The sequence below is a fragment of the Hyalella azteca genome, unplaced genomic scaffold (assembly GCF_000764305.2).
Source record: "Hyalella azteca isolate HAZT.00-mixed unplaced genomic scaffold, Hazt_2.0.2 contig5520, whole genome shotgun sequence".
NCBI lineage: Eukaryota > Metazoa > Arthropoda > Malacostraca > Amphipoda > Hyalellidae > Hyalella > Hyalella azteca.
This window is the reverse complement of record NW_025935708.1, coordinates 210,436-227,196: the sequence shown is the minus strand read 5'-3', so window position 1 is coordinate 227,196 and position 16,761 is coordinate 210,436. Positions and strand designations below refer to the sequence as shown.

The following is a 16,761-nucleotide window of genomic DNA, read 5'->3' as shown; positions in this document are numbered from 1 at the left end:
TTAAAATGACCGATAATATTAAATTTAAATTACATTAAAAAGAATGAATGGGACAATTAAAGTCCCATTCATTTCTCTTAGTATAATCTAACCCGTATGTGCGACACTTTTTACGATCTTCTCCTTGGTAACAATAAACTGATCAAAAGACTATTTGAAGTTAATTTTTTCAATAGATGCATATTACGTTTTCATCATGAAAATATTTACGAATATTATACAAAATAATACTTTCGATTTTCTGGCCGCTATATATTTTTGAAATGTGTGAGAAAATTATCTTGGAATGTATATGAGAAAAATGTATGAGCTTTTGTCTATTAATTGCATGTTGGACAAAGTCACACGCATTACTCTGGATGTATAGTTGTATGTTGCGCCACTGACAGCTCAGTTTTTAAATTCAATTCAGAATTAATGCGTATCGATAAACATTGTCTTTGAAGCAATATAAAACCGGCTTTACTAATGAGAAGTTTATTAGACGAAACCCTGCACAGTGCACGCTAATTCGCTGAACTCATTAATCATTCATTGTGCCATTAATGCCACCAACGAACTTGTTAACTCGATACTCACGCCTTAATGAGCGAGTCTTGAGAGTCACATCAAAATCCATTGTTAATATTCAACTTTTTTACATTATAAAGTCAACGTGAAGAAAGAAAATAATAATAGTTTAATTCATCAGCTTAGTCTATGTCGGTTGAGGAACGAGACTGGAGCCCGACCAGCGTCGGCCGACGGTCGGCCAGCGATAAAACGCCCGTACTTTTTCTATAGAAAGTCAAGGGTCATTAGGCATCAATAAACCTTATAGAAAATTATCGCCGTATCATGCGTGGCCAGACGGTGGCCGGCGATAACAAGCAGGTAATTAGAGAGTGTCACGAGCCAGGCTGAGACCTGATCGAGGTCATTGGGGGTAATTATAGAGGCGAGTCTTTCTAAAGGTGTCATCACAGTCAATAGCCATTACCAAGCTAATGGCTAATGACTAATCTATATAACATCAATTACCGTGACTCTCAATAAAAGATGAAGGCGATTAGAATACACGGAGTCAATTAGTGACCGGTAGCGTTCGCCATGGCAGTCAGTGTGTATTTCTGGCTGGAAATGTCAGTAAACTTAATCACCTGAAACGATTTTAACTGTTCCAGTTTCAGAAAAATGACCCCCTAGAGCCGTGGAAGTTAAATTTCGTTATTAAATTTAAGATTGAAGTCAAATGCGATATGATATTAAGAACTATATTTGAAGTCCAATACTTGGAAAGCTTCGCGATATCGAATCACAATCAGCGAATTGCCATGCCGAGTGTTGCACCAGAAAATCCATTAGCTACTGGAACGGAATCCTCAATTGGCTATGATCTTGAAGCTAAAGATCACGACAGCCGTGATGAGGCGAGTGCTCTTGTTTAGATTGGGTTTTCACGATATTGTCTCGGACCCAAAACTTTGGGCCACTTGTTTAGATTGGGTCTTCACGAGAGTGTCGTCGTCTCTGTAACATTGGGCCACTGAACGACCTTTGATTCTACACCATAGGGCGGTTCGGTGCCAAGATTTATTGATATATCTGAGCACGACACAAAGGTAAGCGGTTGTTGAGGATCCTAAACCGGCGGCTAGCTAAACCAATTCGCCGAAAGTCTCTCTAATAAAACCCTATTTGATGGAGCAAAGCGCCGGTGTCGTTAGACGCGCTCCGAAATGCCTTTGGCGTGTCGGAGAAGCCAAATGGCCGTCGAGGCAGTGATTCATCCGCTGCTCCTAATACTATTTACTCTCGCTAAATTACCTCGTCTAGGTGATGAAAATAATTAAAAGAATGATCACTTTGGTCGGTATGAGATCGCTGACACAGGCTTGGCACCGCCCACGGTCCACGCCCTCTAAGAGGGTGGTGCCGAATGTCGTCCAGTTGAATCTCTCGACAGCTCCATTGTATGGAGGACATGAAACGACACATCCCCTAAGCCCGAGATTGTGTTCAAGTTAGGAGCAGCCCAAGCTCTTGAGGAGGATCTCCCTGACACTCCAACTCCCCCTTCCCACTACCATTACCCCACCCATTCCCCACCAGTACAACAGAAGCGGGATCGTTCCCGAACGGTCGGCACAGGGCCAATTCGGTGACTAGCTCACGCTACTCCCTAGGTTCCCTAAATTGACTCTAAATATCCTTAAAGGACTCCTCGCATCCCACGGCCGCCCCCTGCGCCTCCCTTCGCTCCCTAATCCCTCCCACAAATCTCTTCCTTCACCAATGAGGTGCCGGCGCTGGAGGAGTGAAACTATTACAATGATAATAGAGGCTGAGCGAAGAGCATAGCAATGTGCTAGTGATAGCCTAACTAGCGAGCTGCATGCTATACTTCATGGCAGGCTAGTTAGTTACTCACACTCACCATCACTTACCCAGCATGACAATGTTTCATCACTTGTCACTATCTGCATGAGTTACCGCCTCGTCTTGTTCATCTCTTAGTCACCATTTGATATCGCCTCCTCATGTGCATCTCTTAGTCACCATCTGTTACCACCTCGTCTTGTTCATCACTTGTCACTATCTGCATGAGTTACCGACTCGTCTTGTTCATCTCTTAGTCACCATTTGATATCGCCTCCTCATGTGCATCTCTTAGTCACCATCTGTTATCCGCCTCGTATTGTTCATGTGTTATAGTCTCCAACTGTTACCACCTTCACTTGCTCATCTCTTATAGTCACCATCGCTGTTACCACCTCATCTTGTTCATCTCATAGTCACCATACTGTTACCAACTCTTCTTGTTCACCTCTTAGTCACCATCTGTTACTGCCTCCTGTTGTTCATCTCTTAGTCACCATCTGTTACCGCCTCGTCTTGTTAATCTCTTAGTCACCATCTCTTACCACCTCGCCTTAATTGTTCATCTCTTAGTCGCCATCTCTTACCACCTCGTCTTAATTGTTCATCTTTTATAGTCACCATTGCGGTTACCACCTCATCTTGTTCATTTCTTAGTCACCACTGTTACCAACTCTTCTTGTTCATCTGTTAGTCACCATCTGTTACTGCCTTGTCTTGTTCATCTGATAGTCACCATCTCAATTACCACCTCGTCTTAATAATTATTGTTCATCTCTTACATAGTCACCATCTCTTATATACCACCTCGTCTTAATTGTTCATCTCTTATATAGTCACCATCTGTTACTACCTCGTCTTGTTCATCGCTTAGCCACCATCTATATATTACCGCCTTCTCTTGTTCATCTCTATAGTCACCATCGCTGTTCCTATATCTTCTTGTTCATCTCTTAATTAGTAACCATCTGTTACCGCCTCATCTTGTTTATCTCTTAGTCACTATATATCTGTTGCCGCCTCATTTTGTTCATCTCTCATAGTCACCATCTGTTACCGCCTCATCTTGTTAATCTCATATAATCACCATCTGTTACCGCCTCATCTTGTTTATCTCTTAGTCACCATCTGATACCGCCTCATCTTGTTCATCTATTAGTCACCATCTGTTACCGCCTTAGCCTCACTGAGGCGATGGCCTCACCAGCCTCACTGAGGCGATGGCCTCACCAGCCTCACTGAGGCAATGGCCTCATCAGCCTCACTGAGGCGATGGCCTCATCAGCCTCACTGAGGCGATGGCCTCATCGCACTGAAGCGGCGGAGGCCAAAACCGCAACAAACTCCACGGGCGCCGCACGTAACTTCCCGCAACCCGCGGATGTTTGTTAAAGTATATTATCTATTTATAGTTTATATTGTCGTATACTGTATACTATAATACTATAATACTGTATCCTACAATACTGTATACAGTATACTGTATACTTTATTACACCACATAACTCAGTTTTTACCACAAAATATAGTTTTTCCATTATGTTGTTTTACTGCTCAATATTGAGTTTTCAATTAGCATAGGAGGCGCTTGGACATGACTGTGGTTATCAAGCCATGTATATCATTAATATATTCATAAATACTAATAATATATTCATGAATATCATTTATTTGATAATATCATTCATGAACTTAAGCCAGTTATTGAATATTGCACACTTGCCATCATATAAACAATATTGCACACTTACCATCATATAAACAATATTGCACACTTGCCATCATATAAACAATATTGCACACTTGCCATCTTATAAACAATATTGCACACTTGCCATCGTATAAATATCGTCCCAGATTTATTCCCTAATTTCTCGTGAACTGGCCTGTACCTGCCAGTTACATGATGAATTCATTTAATAACGTATTAGTTACTAAATGAATACAACTAAATTACTTTTAGTTGTATTCATTTTAGGACTTCACAATGCCTGTCAATAATAACAATTCTCCGTATACAATAATACTTTCAGCAACAATAACTCACATATAACATACAATAACACATAAACAATACACAATAAATAACACAACACATATACAATACACAGCAACACACACATCCCTGACAATATTGTGTACACGGCTACACATGCGCGTCTCAACCGGCGGCACAATCGCGGTTTTTTTAAGCGTGAGACGGCAGCTCAGAGATGAACTGCCAGGCGCTTAAGCCGGCCGCGCAAACAGCTTTATGCCGAGCCTGTCTTGACGCTCATTACTACTTAACTCTTGCTCCTACTTAAGGCTTATTCTGGATTACGAGTCATTACTACTTAAGACTTGTTACTACTTAAAGCTTGTTGGGGATTACGACTCATTACTACTTAAGACTTGTTACTGCTTAAGGCTTATTGTGGATTACGAGTCATTACTACTTAAGACTTGTTGCTACTTAAGACTTATTCTGGATTACGACTCATTACTCCTTGAGACTCGTTGCGAATTAAGGCTTATTGTGGATTACGACTGATTTATACTTGAGACTTGTTACTACTTAAGATTTATTGTGGATTACGATTTAGCTACTTGAGACTAATAACGACTTTCGACTCATTACTACTTAAAACTTGCTACGAATTTTGAGGAGAAATAGATACTAAAAAATGTTGTTTATTTAGGTCGTAATGAACTACATGAACAGCTTCATGCCAGGGCCTGTCTTTAATATTTATTACGACTTATCACGACTTGTACGACTTATTTTTACTAACGTCCTATTACTGCCAACGACTTAATGAGGATTACGGCTTACGACATGCAGGATAAATGAAGTATTGTTGGTTAGTAAAGTAGTAATTAATGAGCCTCACGAACAGCCATTAGAGTCAGGCATTCAGTCGAGTCAGTCAAGATAGTCAAATTAGTCAAGTCAGTGACGTCATTCATATTGGAAGGCCAGGAAGATCAGTAAAGTCAATTAGGCAAGTCAGAAAAGTCTACTGGGAAGGTTAGTTAAGTTGATCAACTCAGCCAGTCAATTATTATCCTAGTCAGTCAAGTCTCTCAATCAAGCCAGTTGTCATACAGTAATGTCAGTCAAGATATTCAGTCAAGTCAATCAGTTAAGCCAGTCAGTCAAGTCGCTCAGTCAAGTCGCTCAGTCAATTCACTCAGTCAAGTCAGTAAAATCAATGAATATAGGTCAGTAAAGTTATCCATGACACCCAGTCAAGTCAATTAAGCAAATATGTAAAGTCCCTCGAAGTAGCCAAGTCAGTCAAGTCAATAAAGTCAAGTCAGTTAAGTAGCCAAGACACTTAGTCCGTAAAATCACTCAAAGTAGGCAAGTCAAGCAAGTCAATCAGTCAAGTCAGTCAAGTCAATTAGGCGCAGCGCCTCGGCCTGCTGCCGGCGCCTCATTTGTCGTCCGCTTTTGTTCGCTGAACAGGATTTACTGAGACAAACAACCTGCTGACTCTGCTGACTCTGCTGACTCTGCTGACTCTGCTGACTCTGCTGACTCTGCTGACTCTGCTGACTCTGCTGACTCTGCTGACTCTGCTTAGTGATTGGCTTTGGCGCTCGGGTGGCAATCGATTTGATTGGGTAAATGATTAGAAAATGATTGGATTACTTGAATTAAATAAATGTGAATTGAAGAATCAGATTGCAAACGATTGGCAGGGCAAGTGATTGGCAGCCATCTGAAATGTCTTGGGCAGAATGATTGGATGGAACGAGCGGACGTGGATGATTGGCAGCCTGCTAGAGGGTAATTAGGAGAAATTTCATCACCTAAATATTGGCTGCCAATCGGCACCTCAGCCAATCACCAATCCCGTTGGTGTTATCGTGTGTTGAAGGGCTGGTGTTATCGTGTATTGAGGGACTGGTGTTATCGTACATTTTTTTTGTTCTATTCTATATTGTTTTCTTTGTTCTATTATGGTTGTTATAGTTGTTGTTCATATTGTCTTCATTTTCATTGTTTTCTTCGTTCACGTTATTGTCTTCGTTGACTTTATTGTTGTTGTTGTTAATGTTGATTTTGTTTTTGTTATCTATGTTGTCTTTGTTTTCGTTTTTGTTATTGTTGTTGGTTTTGTTGTTGTTGGTGTTGTTGTCTTTGTTATCGTTGATGTTGTTATGGCGAAGGCGCGTGTAGCTGCCAGAGGCGCACGTGTCCCCTCAAGCGTCGCAATGTGAGGGGAAACCGCAGAGGGGAGGAGGGGAGAGAGGGGAAGTGGAGAGGGCAGAGGGAAGGAGGGGGGAGAGGGGAAGCGGAGAGGGCAGAGGGAAGGAGGGGGAAAAGGGGAAGCGGAGAGGGCAGAGGGAAGGAGGGGGGAGAGGGGAAGCAGAGAGGGCAGAGGGAAGGAGGGGGGAGAAGGGAAGCGGAGAGGGCAGAGGGAAGGAGGGGNGTGTTGAGTGGGTTGAGTGGGTTGAGTGGGTTGAGTGGGTTGAGTGGGTTGAGTGGGTTGAAGGGTTGAGTGGGTTGAAGGGTTGAGTGGGTTAAAGGGTTGAGTGGGTTGAAGAGTTAAGTGGGTTGAGTGGGTTGAAGAGTTGAGTGGGTTGAGTGGGTTGAAGAGTTGTGTGGGTTGAGCGTATTAATTGCTATTAATAGGCTTATTATTTTACCATTATTAATTTTTCTTGCTATGCAGCAGTAGCACTATTATCATATTGAAATTGTTGAAAAGACTTAGAATGAACTCTGGCAAAGTCTGAGAAATGAAGAATTATTATTTTTTAGGAAAATCCTTTAATGTTGAAGATGCACTGCAGTTGTTATCTTTAGTCAAGTCTCTATATTAGATTTTTTTGCACAACAATTCTTATTTTCCTAGCATGCATTTTTCTTTCTTTTGTCTTGTTTCCTCCTTGGTTTTTGGCCTAAAGCTTGAAAAATATTTACTGATTTCTGCAATTTTGTTTGTTACATGTGATTCTCAAACCCAATTAGTCTTCTTTACAGAAGCTTACTTATGCTTAAAATCTTCTTAAACTTTAATTAGACTTTTGTCAATTGTGATGAGCTGCTGCTAAGAACATTAGTCTTCAAAGTGCTCCATAAGTTATAAGCTTTGATCTTAATTTGTTTTTTGGTGAAGTCAGATAATTATGTCTTGATTCTAAACCCCTTATATTTTTGACAAGATTAAAGCCATTGACTCTCAGCCATGCTCCATGAAGCTGCCGTCATGGACTGCGCTCAAACGTATGATGTATTGCCCGATGATGTGTGGCTTGAAATATTTTCATTAATGTCACCTAAGCAGCTGAGTGTTTCAGTGCTGCCTGTGTGTCATAGGTGGAACAACCTCGGCCATCACTCATCACTGTGGAAGAAAATAGAGTTTGGAATGTATGAAGGAGTGAAATGTATGAAGTGGATTGAGGGTTTTGAGTTGGTTTAAGGATTGAGTGGGTTGGAGGGTTGAGTGGGTTGAGTGGGTTTAAGGGTCGGGTTGGTTGAAGGTTTGAGTGGGTTGAGTGGGTTGAAGGGTTGAGTAGGTTGAGTGGGTTGAAGGGTTGAGTGGGTTGAGTAGGTTGAGTGGGTTGAGTTGGTTGAAGGGTTGAGTGGGTTGAAGGGTTGAGTGGGTTGAAGGGTTGAGTGGTTTGAGCGGATTGAGTGGGTTGAGTGGGTTGAGCGGGTTTAAGGGTTGGGTTGGTTGAAGGTTTGAGTGGGTTGAGTGGGTTGAAGGATTGAGTAGGTTGAGTGGGTTGAAGAGTTGAGTGGGTTGAGTAGGTTGAGTGGATTGAGTTGGTTGAAGGGTTGAGTGGGTTGAGTGGGTTGAGTGGGTTGAGTTTGTTTAAGGGTTGAGTGGGTTGAAGGGTTGAGTGGGTTGAGCGGGTTGAGTGGGTTGAGTGGGTTTAAGGGTTGGGTTGGTTGAAGGTTTGAGTGGGTTGAGTGGGTTGAAGGGTTGAGTAGGTTGAGTGGGTTGAAGGGTTGAGTGGGTTGAAGGGTTGAGTGGGTTGAGTGGGTTGAGGGGTTGAGTGGGTTGAAGATTGAGTGGGTTGAGTGGGTTGAAGGGTTGAGTGGGTTGAATGGGTTGAAAGGTTGAGTGGGTTGAAGGGTTGAGTGGGTTGAGTGGGTTGAAGGGTTGAGTCTTGAATTAATCATATTGCCTTCACTGCAAAAGGGAACATTTTAAATGTTTGGTCAAATCTGACAAACTTTCCTGAAATTTCATTTCCACGAACATTAAATTTTGTTATTTTTCCAGTTAATTCGGCGAGATTTTTTCCTTCTTCTAGAAATGTTTTATTTTGTAAATTGTACTTTAATTTTGCCCATAGAATAGCATTACAAATCTTCATTGTTTTGCTTGCGATGAAGTGCTTAAATTAAAATACAAAATTTTGTGGACGCACACACAATGCAATGGTTGACGTACTATACAGAATTGTATGAGCACACACACTCCATGCATTTAATGGTTGACGTACATGACAGAATTGTATGAACATACATGTACATACTATACACACACCATGCAATGGTTGACGTACAATACAGAACTGTATGAACACACAATGCAATAGTTAACGAACTATTCATTGTGTAAACGAATACTATACGCATAGTACATATGTATGACAGCATATACACGTATGAGCAGACACACCATACATTATTCAGGTCATTCATCTGCTTTCAGCATCGACGCTATACCTCAAACCACGTCGCATGAGTTGGATTCAGACATCGCTGTATAAGTTCTGTATACTTAGTTCTACTTAGTTTAACTTATTGCAATTAATTTATCTTGAACCAACATTATTCAGCTGCTTCAACTTGAATTATCTTAGTTAACTTTATTAACCTAATTAAATAAATTTCGTTTTAACAAGTTAAAGAAGAATACTTTTCAAATTAATTCATATAAGTTCAACTAATTGAAATTTTTTCGCAGTGAAAGCTAAAATGTTCACTGCCTTGCTCAAACGGGTATACCTCTCATAACCCCACATATATACCTCTATACCCCACATACACACCTCTGTACCCCACATATATACTTCTATATCCCACATACACACCTCTGTACCCCACATATATACCTCTATATCCCATAGATACACCTCTGTACCCCACATATACACCTCTATACCCCACATATACACTTCTATATCCAACACAAACACCTCTTTATCCCACATATACACCTCTATATCCACAGATACACCTCTATACCCCACGGATGTGCCCCATCCCTCCCCCGAGCCTGGGCATGAGGCTCATACCTCAGTTTTTGCCGGGTTTGCGGGCGCGCCACTTATGTTTTTCTGGCCACGCAACAATGACAAGCGTTCACCGACGCCCGCAATTACACGTAACAACTCCGCGTCATTGAGAGATGCGAGCGGATCGTGGCCCCGGGCTGTGGCCTTAGATTATAGAGCTGGTCGATTGCTGGACCTGGCCTACTGGACCTGGGCAGGCCGATTGCCGGGCCTACTGGACGTGGCAGGCCCATTGCTGGACCCGGCCTACTGGACCTGGGCAGGCCGATTGCCGGGCCTACTGGAACGGGCAGTCCGATTGCTGGACCTGGCCTCCTGGACCAGGCAGACCGATTGCCGGGCCTACTGGAACGGGCAGTCCGATTGCTGGACCCGGCCTACTGGACCTGGGCAGGCCGATTGCTGGACCGGGCCTACTGGACCGGGCAGGCCGATTGCTGGACCCGGCCTACTGGACCTAGCAGGCCGATTGCTGGACTGGGCTTACTAGACCGAGTAAACCGATTGACTGAGACAGCACAGAAAAATAGGATAGACCATGCTACTTCTCAGGGTTGTCTTACCCTATTTACCTATCATACTCGCCTGAAAGTTTGCATGGAGACACCAGAATGAAAAATTCAAAATTTGTAACATTAAACTGAATGCAAAGACTCCATGAAAACTTCAGGCGAGTAGGATGCGTTAGTAGGATATAAGTAAATAGGACAGTATAGGGCAGCCCTGAGAAGTAGGATCGTCTATCTTATTTTTCTTGGCTGTCCTAGTCAATCGGTTGTACGTAACAGTCGCTGTTTTTACGTTTTCAAGTTTAAAGAAAAACTGTGACATTTTTAACGACCATTTGTGTTTGTTGACAGTATTTAATATAGTAAATCTTTTATATGGTATAGTAAATAGTATTTAGTATGGTAAATATTATATAGTATTGTAAATAGTATATCGTCAGTAAATAGTAATATAGTATAGTTAATAGCAATCAAAATAGTTGATAGTGAATAATATAGTAAAAAGTATATGGTTGATAGTAAATAATATTGTTGTTTTTGGGTTTTTATTTTATAAGTTATTGATCTAATTATTTTAGGTTCGGCAAAACTTTGCATTATTACGTCCATTTATTATTGCTATTATTGATATATGGATAGTGAAGATAACATGTAAAATTTATATTGTTATGGGATCTTGTGAGATACATCTTGACAGTTGTGATGTAAGATGTGGGCGACAGATGCTATATGTGATGTGGGCGACGGATGCAATATAAGCAATGTGGATGATTTTAGACGATGTGGGCTGGGGCGGGGTAAGCAGGGGATGGGACGTACTGAATGACTGCTAATTGTTTTCCACTGAGTGACTGCTAATTGTTTTCCATCGAGTGACTGCTAATTATTTTCCACTGAGCGACTGCTAATTGTTTTCCACTGACTGACTGTTAATTGTTTTCCTCTGAGTGACTGATAATTGTTTTCCACTGAGTGTCTGATAATTGTTTTCCACTGAGTGACTGCTAATTGCTTTCCACTGAATGGCTGCTAATTGTTTTCCACTGAGTGACGGCTAATTGTTTTCCACTAATCGGCTGCTAATTGTTTTCCACTGAGTGGTTGTTAATTGTTTTCCACTGAGTGGCTTCTAATTGTTTTCCATTAAGAGGCTGCTAATTGTTTTCCACTGAGTGCATGCTAATTGTTTTCCACTGAGTTCCTGCTAATTGTTTTCCACTTAGTGGCTGCTAATTGTTTTCCACTGAGTGACTGCTAAATGTTTTCCATTGAGTGATTGCTAATTGTTTTCCACTGAGTGACTGCTAATTGTTTTCCATTGAGTGACTGCTAATTGTTTTCCACTAAGTGGCTGCTAATTGTTTTCCACTGAGTGACTGCTAATTGTTTTCCACTGAGTTCCTGCTAATTGTTTTCCACTAAGTGGCTGCTAATTGTTTTCCACTAAGTGGCTGCTAATTGTTTTCCACTGAGTGACTGTTAATTGTTTTCCACTGATTGGCTTCTAATTGTTTTCCACTGAGAGGCTGCTAATTGTTTTCCACTGAGTGACTGCTAATTGTTTTCCACTGAGTGACTGCTAATTGTTTTCCACTGAGTTGCTGCTAATTGTTTTCCCTGAATTGCTGCTAATTGTTTTCCACTGAACTGCTGCTAATTGTTTTCCACTGAGTTGCAGCTAATTGTTTTCCACTGAATTGCTGCGAATTGTTTTCCACTGAGTGACTGCTAATTGTTTTCCACTGAGTGACTCCTAATTGTTTTCCACTGAGTGACTGCTAATTATTTTCCACTGAGTGGGTGCTAATTGTTTTCAACTGAGTGACTGCTAATTGTTATCCACTGAGTGGCTTTACATTATTTTCCAATGATTGGCTGCTAATGAGTGCTATTGAGTGGCTTCTAATGATTGGTCATTGAGTGGCTATTGAGTGGCCAGGTGATTGGCGCGCAGGTCGCACGTGTCTGATTGAGCGACGCGGCAAAGGCCAACACAGCAGCTGCGCCTGCCAATCAATACTGGCTTAAAGAGCCGCTCTTAGAGGCGTAAAGAGCCGCTCTTAGGGGCGTAAAGAGCCGCTCTTAGGGGCTTAAAGAGCCGCTCTTAGGGGCTTAAAGAGCCGCTCTTAGGGGCGTAAAGAGCCGCTCTTAGGGGCGTGAAGAGCTGCCCTTAGGGGCTTAAAGAGCCGCTCCTAGGGGACCTAAGGAGCCGCTCTTAGGGGCTTTAAGAGCCGCTCTTAGGGGCTTAAAGAGCCGCTCCTATTGGCTTAAAGAGCCGCTCCTAGGGGCTTAGAGAGCCGCACTTAGGGGTGTAAAGAGCCGCTCTTATGGGATTAAAGAGCCGCTCTTAGGGGCTTAAAGAGCCGCTCCTATTAATTGGCTTAAAGAGCCGCTCTTAGGGGCTTAAAGAGCCGCTCTTAGGGGCTTAAAGAGCCGCTCTTAGGGGCTTAAAGAGCCGCTCTTAGGAGCTTAAAGAGCCGCTCTTAGGAGCGTTATAAAGACCCGCTTTTAGGGGCGTAAAGAGCTGCTCTTAGGGGCTTAAAGAGCCACTCTTCGGGGCTTAAAGAGCCGCTCTTTGGGGCTTAAAGAGCCGCTCCTAGGGGCTTAAAGAGCCGCCCTTAGGGGCTTAAAGAGCTGCTCTTAGGGGCGTAAAGAGCTGCTCGTAGGGGCTTAAAGAGCTGCTCTTAGGGGCTTAAAGAGCCGCTCTTAGGGGCGAAAAGAGCCGCTCTTAGGGGCTTAAAGAGCCGCTCTTAGGGGCTTAGAGAGCCACTTAAAGGGGGCTTAAATGGCCGCTCTTAGGTGCTTAAAGAGCCGCTCTTAAGGGAGTAAAGAGCCGCTCTCAATGACGTAAAGAGCCGCTCTTGGGGGCTCAAAGAGCCGCTCTTACTCGCATAAAGAGCCGCTCTTAGGGGCTCAAAGAGCCGCTCTTAGGGGGCTCAAAGAGCCGCTTTTAGGGGCTTAAAGAGCCGCTCTTAGGGGCATAAAGAGCCGCTCTTAGGGGCGTAAAGAGCCGCTCATAGAGGCCTAAAGAGCCGCTCTAAGGGGCGTAAAGAGCCGCTCTTAGGGGGCTCAAAGAGCCGCTTTTTGGGGCTTAAAGAGCCGCACTTAGGGGCTTAAAGAGCCGCTCTTAAAGGCATAAAGAGCCGCTCCTAGAGGCAAAAAGAGCCGCTCTTAGGGGCGTAAAGAGCCGCTCTTAGGGGCATAAAGAGCCGCTCTTTGGGGCGTGAAGAGCCGCTCTTAGAGGCATAAAGAGCCGCTCTTAGGGGCATAAAGAGCCGTTCTTAGGGGCGTAATGAGCCGCTCTTAGAGGCATAAAGAGCCACTCTAAGGGGCGTAAAGAGCCGCTCTTAGGGGCTTAAAGAGCCGCTCCTAGGGGCGTAAATAGCCGCTCTTAGGAGAACAGAGAGCCGATCGTTGGTGTTTAAAGAGTTGCTCCTTAGAGCTTTAAGAGTCGCTCATAGGTGACAAACGAGACTATAAATGTTTTGTAGAGAAATACTTGCTCTTAGTTTGTGTGTGTGAATTCTGAATTTGTACATGTGCTTGAAGGTGCGTGTGTATGTATGACTGTATGTGTGTGTGAGTGTTTGTGAATGTACGCGTGTGTGCATATGTTTGAGTGTGTGCGTGTGTGTGTGTGTGCACGTGTGAGTGTGTGTACGTGTGAGTGTGTGTACGTGTGTGTATGAGTGCGTGTGTGTGTGTACGTGTGAGTGTGTGTACGTGTGTGTATGAGTGCGTGTGTGAGTGTACGTGTGTGTGTGTGCATGTGTGCGTGTGTGTACGTGTGTGTATGAGTGCGTGTGTGTGTGTACGTGTGAGTGTGTGTACGTGTGTGTATGAGTGCGTGTGTGTGTGTGTACGTGTGAGTGTGTGTACGTGTGAGTATGTGTACGTGCGTGTGTGCGTGTGTGCGTGCAGGTGTCACCGTAGAGGCGCTAACTAAGTGCCTCTAATGGCCTATTAGCGCCGGGCGGCAGTTACCCTTACTGCCTCACTTACTGCAGCTACTGCCTCACTTACTGCAGCTACTGCCTCACTTACTGCTGCTACTGCCTCACTTACTGCTGCTACTGCCTCACTTACTGCTGCTACTGCCTCACTTACTGCAGTGCTTATCGGGTGATTATTCACCAGTTATGTGTATGATGATTATTCACCAGTTATGTCTATGATGATTATTCACCAGTTATGTGTATGATGATTATTCACCAGTTAAGGTGATTTTTCACCAGTTATGTCTATGATGATTATTCACCAGTTATGTGTATGATGATTATTCACCAGTTATGTGTATGATGATTATTCACCAGTTATGTGTATGGTGATTCTCTCAAATCAGTTTGTATCACGCAACTCGCGCTGCCACGGACCAAAAATGCCGCGAATGTTGCAAGTGTTGCAACATGTGAGTTCAATTTGCGTTTCACTGTAGCGTCATTGCTGCAAGTGTAGCTAATTACGGTAGCATTGCTGCAAGTGTAGCTAATTACGGTAGCATTTGTGAAAATAGCCTTGCAATGCATCAAAATGAACCTAAAGACGCCATTCAAGTGCCGCTATTGATGCAAGTGTTGAAAGTCTTGCAACACTTGCAGGGGAGTTAAGTAGGGGAGTTAAGAAGGGGTGTTGGTGAACCTACTTGAGAATGCAGTTCAATTTTCAAGGAGTCGAACAATTCTTCAGCTTATTTCTATTGCTCATGCACGCGAGCTGCCGTGGTCAAGGTTGCTAAGGCGTCGCGCGGTCTCCAGCGATCCCGCGTTCGAATCCTGCCACGGACGAAAAAAAAAGTTTGTTCTTCAACGTTGATTCAATCAGAGAATTTGATGTTGCAGGAATGTCGTAGTAGCAACATTGATTCAACGTTGCATTGTAACGTCAGAACGACGTTTAATGAAAGATGTTGCTTCAATTTTCATTCTAAACCTACTTTCATCCCGATCTCAACGTCGTAATGCGTAGTTGATTCAACGTCGATTCAACCATAGAATTCAACGTTGCAGCAACGTCGTAGTGGCAACATTGATTCCACGTTGCATTGAAACGTCAGTACGACGTTTCATGAAAGACGTTGCTTCAGTTTTCATTCTAAACCTCTTTTCATCCCGATCTCAACGTCGTAATGCGTAGTTGTTTCAACGTTGAATCAACCAGCGAATGCCGGTTGAGTTAGTTAAAAAATGCCACAGAAAGCATGTAAGCCCGCACGAGAACGCACCTTAAGAAATTATTTTCGCCAAATTTTGAAATTTTATGAAATGAAACAATTGAATTTCTATATAATTTTTCGAAATTGTTGCTATTGAAGATATTGAAGTATATGGAAAAAATCGTAGCAGTTAAAAAATTTGTAGAAATTAAAGAAATGTTAGCGATTGAATAACTTGTGAAAATTCATGAAATTGAAGCTAATGAAAAGAAATTGAAGAAATTTGAAGAATTGAAGCGCCGGTAAGGCTTTCAGGAATTTGAACAGTTAACTAATTCTATTTTAGAAATGGCTTAACTGATACTTGCGAAATTATAAAAGACTTTTTGCCGCTTTAAAGAAGTTTGGGAGAATTTTCGAGTTGAATTTATGAAGTTATAAATACTAGTGACGTTATTGAAAAAAGGGCAAAAAATTCTTGCGATTTTACGAATTGTTCAAAATTATTAAATTTTAACGATTGATAAATTGTAGAATTTTTAGAAATTGTAGCGAAATATTTAAATTCAAGCAGTGCGACGACTGATAAAACATTGAAGCGATTGAAGAATTGTAAATATGAATAATTAATTAAGATTTGTTAAATTTTATTTAAATAAAGTTCTTATAGCGTTTGAAAACACCAAAGATCTCCTAATTATTAAAGCGATTTTATTTGCCTCAAATTGAGAAGCAGACTGAATTTAAATGAATACATATAGAGAATAAGACATAAGTTAAATTATAATATGAGTTGAAAATGTTACAAATTTAAAAAATAGCAACGATTTAACAAATTATACTTATTGGAAGAATTTCATCGAATAAAAGAATTGCAGAAAGTGAAGAATTTGATGCAGATTTTGTAAATTGAAGAACAGAACATAATTATCGTGAAGAATTATTATGTTAAAAGCATTGGGGAGTTCAAATATTATATGTTAATATGATATTGCTAGGTAATAATACCTTATATACGTTATATATAAGGTATATATTATAATATATGTTATAATATATTATATAATATACCTTAGGTATTACGGTTGCAGCTTGGTTGCAACGATTGCAATAGTAAAAATTGAAATTGATAGAAGTTAAATTGCAGTGAATAAATTTTAAATAATCAAAATTTATTAAATAAAATTATTCCCCGTGTAACTTTGCAGGCGGTGAAGGAACTGCCTAATGAGAATGTTAAAACGCTGCCTAATGAGGAGGAAGTGAAGACGCTGCCTAATGAGAAGGTTAAGACGCTGCCTAATGAGGAGGAGGTGAAGACGCTGCCTAATGAGAATGTTAAAACGCTGCCTAATGAGGAGGAGGTGAAAACGCTGCCTAATGAGGAGGAGGTGAAGACGCTGCCTAATGAGGAGGTGAAGACGCTGCCTAATGAGGAGGAGGTGGAGACGCTGCCTAATGAGGAGGAGGTGAAGACGCTGCCTAATGAGGAGG

The 16,761-nt window shown here is 42.0% G+C and overlaps 1 protein-coding gene across 1 annotated transcript in view; it reads left to right on the top strand.

Annotated features, from left to right (window-relative positions):
- The first annotated feature begins 837 nt into the window (after positions 1-837).
- The window catches only part of LOC108676505 (histone H3.v1-like), a 21,979-nt gene continuing 6,055 nt past the window's right edge, over positions 838-16,761 (top strand). Inside the window, exons 1-2 of the mRNA XM_018164586.1 lie at positions 838-873; positions 16,476-16,736. Coding sequence (XP_018020075.1) covers positions 838-873; positions 16,476-16,736 — 297 coding nt within the window. The remainder of the gene's footprint in view (positions 874-16,475; positions 16,737-16,761) is intronic.